The sequence below is a fragment of the Ammospiza caudacuta genome, chromosome 7 (genome assembly GCF_027887145.1).
Source record: "Ammospiza caudacuta isolate bAmmCau1 chromosome 7, bAmmCau1.pri, whole genome shotgun sequence".
Lineage (NCBI taxonomy): Eukaryota > Metazoa > Chordata > Aves > Passeriformes > Passerellidae > Ammospiza > Ammospiza caudacuta.
The window spans coordinates 29835150-29839101 of NC_080599.1; the positions used below are offsets into that span (position 1 = coordinate 29835150).

The window sequence follows — 3952 nt, forward strand, 5'->3', positions numbered from 1 at the left end:
TATGGACCCACCTTCACCAGCTACAATCTGTGGACACTCTTGCTGCCTACCTGCCTTGGACACTGCTGGTTTTTGGATCCTTATTGCAAACAGCATTTTCTGGACCTTACAGCTTGTATGACTGAAACCTGCCTTAGAGTCCTTCAGCTGCACAGTCTCCCGTGTGCTCGGTGACTCCTGCAGCAGAACTTCTGACCCAGACAAGGATGGGATTTACAGGGCGAAGTCAAAACTGAGCTGCATTCAGCGAGATGCCCAACGCCTCTTCCTGGAGTGCTAGCTCGCCTCTGCTGCTGCTCTGGGAGGACTCCTCCGGGACCCGCATCTTTCTGTCGCTGCTCTACGCAGTCTTAGCTATCTCAGGGACTTTATCCAATGTGATGGTCATCTATTTAGTCTTCTCCTTCAAGAAGCTGCAGACAACCAGCAATGCCTTCATCGTGAACGGCTGTGCGGCAGACCTGAGCGTGTGCGCCCTGTGGATGCCCCAGGAGGCTGTGCTGGGGCTGCTGCCCCCCAATTCCTCCTCCCTTCGCTCGGCGGAGTACCGGCTACTCCGAGGGGGGCTCCTGGGCCTCGGCCTCACCGTCTCCCTGGCCTCGCACCTGCTGGTGGCTTTCAACAGGTACGTGCTCATCACCAAGCTGCCTAGCGTGTACCAGGCCCTCTACCAGCGGAGACACACGGGCTGCATGATCGGGCTCTCCTGGGCCCTCGCCCTGCTCCCGGTCCCGCTGCTGCCCGGGCTCTGGACCCTGGGCTCAGCCCAGTCGGACGGCAGCTCTCGCTACACCGCCCTGCTCCTCGCCCTTGCCGTGCTGGGCCAGACCGCGCTGCTGCTCCACTGCTACCTCGGCATCGTGCGGCGGGTGCGGGGCAGCGCCAAGCGGGTCAGCGTCCTCAACTTCCACCTGCTGCACCAGCTGCCCTTCCCCGCCGCGCCGCCGCCGCCTCGCCGCGCCCAGCGCCGCCTCAGCAGCGTCTCCGTCCTGCTGCTCTGCTGCGTGTTCCTGCTGGGCACCCAGCCCCTGGTCTGGGTGAGCCTCCTGGGCTTCTTCCTGCGCCCGGCGCCGCCGGCGCTGCAGGCCGCCAGCTGGCTGCTGCTCTGCTCGCTCTCGGCCCTCAACCCGCTGCTCTACACGTGGCGCAGCGAGGAGTTCCGCCGGGCGGCCCGCTCCGTCCTGCCCCGCGGCGAGGGCCCGGCCGCCGCCCCGCGCCCCTCGGCCGCCGCCGCGGGCCCCGCCGGTGCCCCGCCCTGCCCGCAGCTGCCGCGGCGCCGGGGCACGGGGAGCAGCGCCAGCGCCGCGGCCGCGCCGCGCTGAGGGCCCGGGGCAGCGCCGGGAGGCCGGGGCCGCGCGCGCGGGAACGGGCGCGGCCCCTCAGGCCGCTCCGCCACCCCCGCCGGCGGCACCGCCCGTCGGGCAGCCGAGCCGCCCGGCCCCCGGTAGCGCTTCTTCCCCTCCTGTTGCTCCTTTGTGACCCCACACACTTCTTGCCCGCTCCCCCTTCCACCGCACGGCCCGGCAGCGGCGGGTGCCTCCCCGAGGCACCGGGACGGACACTGGGGCGGGAGCTCCCGGCCGCCCCCTCAGCCCCGCTCCCGGCACGGAACTGTCCGCCCCCAGGAGCCGGCCAGGACTCCAGTCAAAGCTCTGGATTTAGGAATCTGGGATAACCGGTAAATATGGCAACGCACGTAACTCTTGTTATGCTCTAAAGATTTCAGTATGAGACAGGCACCTAGACACCTCTTTCTGAGACATATGCAAGTTTGTTTTTATAAAATCGATGTAATTCTTTCAGCATTTAAAGTAGTTCTTTGAAGTGAGCTCCCTGAACACAAGGTTCGTTTGTGAAGGACTGGCAGGTGTCTCATTACACACGCACGCACACAGACACCGGGAGCTGCTTCCTTTCCCCAGCATACCTGATCTCTGTGCTCCGTGCAAGACCCTCCTTCAGCTTTCTCTGGCAAACTCCAGGATGATGCTGTCTGTGGAAACTGTTAAAAAGAAAAACATACACACCTTTGTGATGATCTGGTTTGGATATTTTGTTTTGAAATCTTTTTAAGGCCTGTTTTAACAAAGGTCTCTGCCCATGGGCACTCGATAAAATACAATGCAATATGAAAGCTGGTGTTGTCCATCTAACCTTGTCACCTGTTCAGTTACCAGTTCGTTGTATTTCTCTTAAATATATTATTGCAGAAGTATGATTTCACAGCCTCTGCCAGATACAAAATAACAGATTCTGTGTGGCATTTGGAAAGGAGACAGCTCCTCACACCGAAGCTGTGGTGGTGAGTGCTGCAGGCCCATTCCTCCCAGGAATGCTCTTAAAATCCTTCTATTTCCTTCTCTGTTGCTTGACTTCCTCCTTCCTCTTTTCCAACGCAGTTGCTGCTGTTCTCATGGTGATGATACTTAGTGCTGTGTTTGCCTTCTGGCACAAGCGTCTCCAAGAAGGTAGTTGTGTTCTGAATCCGTGGGCATCCACAAGCAGTATCACCTAAGCTGTGCTGTCTCGAGAAGAATGGACCCATGGGAACATAGGAAACTTTGTCACAAGAGTTTGTTGCATTGGGTGACACAAACTTAGAGCTCTCATGAGGGTAGTTTAATGATGGGATAATAAAAAGGAAAAGGCACATGATAGGTAATAATATAAAAGGCCTTTTGGCCATATTTTATAATGGCCCACACACTTTGCTTGCTTTACCTGATGAGTTTGAGTTTTCACAGAAAATGCTTTAAGAGAAGGGAATAATTTAATTTTTTCCCCAAGACTAAGACCTGTTAGGTATCTGTGATACAATGATGTATCTAAAAGTCCCATACCAATATTTTGTTTCCTGGCATAAAAAATCTCCATAATCACAGAAGAGATACTTGTTAAGATCAGGATTTGAAAATCACAAAGAATGAAGACCTCAAAAGGGTTCTTTTTTTCTTTAATTGACATCCAGAAAATGTATGAACATCTCGAAAACAGCTTTAGCCACTTTCAAGTACCTGTGGGAAAGTAAAACAAGTTTCCTTGAGTCTGAGTTTTACAGAAAGCTTCTTCTTTCATATTGGAGACAGTGTTCCTTTGAGTGATGGCATCAGAAGGATGCAGAGGGCCAGCAAGGAAATATTGAACATATAAAATATGCAAGATTGATTTTATTAACACTGTGCACATATCTTGGAGAGTGAAGGAGCCCCTATATCCTTGTTGTAATATCTCATCCTAATCTCAGTGGCTCTGCTTTAGCTGTCTTTGTGGAGCAAATGGAGAAGGAAAACTGCTTCGACTTCATCTATCCCAATCCTGGAAAATATGCTGGTGCACTTCCAAAATAAAGTTCAACCAAGGGCCACCCGAGGGTAAGACCCTGTTCAACTACAAAATAATCCTTAGGCTGGAACCCACAGAAGAATGCATATTGCATCTCCCACCATGGCTAAAGGAACTCGAGACACTTGGTAAAGCTCATTACTGGGCCCATAAGCAAAAAAAAAAAAAAAAAAAAAAAATCAAACTCTAAGATAAAAAAATTAGACAATGCCTCTCCCCTGTTTTTGGCTATGGAACACATTAGTCTGGAATGAAAGCAATAACATTTTTCCAAATTCAATGTCCAAACCATCAGATAACTGGAACTTCTGGGCTTCTTCCCTTGTGAGATAGCATGCAAGTTAAATCTGAAATGCCTGTATTTTATATAGACCACCTTTAAAATGCAAACATGTATAAAATGCTATGATGTACAAAACTCTAGACAGCTATCCTTATGCTATGCATCAATTCCAGAAACACCTGGAAATCCCTTGGAAAGTTTGATGTAATTACATCTGACTGTAAATATTTGACTGTTTTAATATACTCAGGTGACCTAAATAACATTACACAGTAAAAAATGAATTTAAAGTAATTAAGAAAGAGTATTTGTCTCAAGATCAGTTTC

At 51.7% G+C, this 3952-nt stretch overlaps 1 protein-coding gene across 1 annotated transcript; it reads left to right on the plus strand.

Moving 5' to 3' along the window:
* Positions 1-251: 251 nt before the first annotated feature.
* Positions 252-1322, plus strand: GPR88 (G protein-coupled receptor 88). Its single transcript, XM_058808078.1, has one exon. The coding sequence runs from the start codon at positions 252-254 to the stop codon at positions 1320-1322; it is 1071 nt and encodes a 356-aa protein (XP_058664061.1).
* Positions 1323-3952: the final 2630 nt, after the last annotated feature.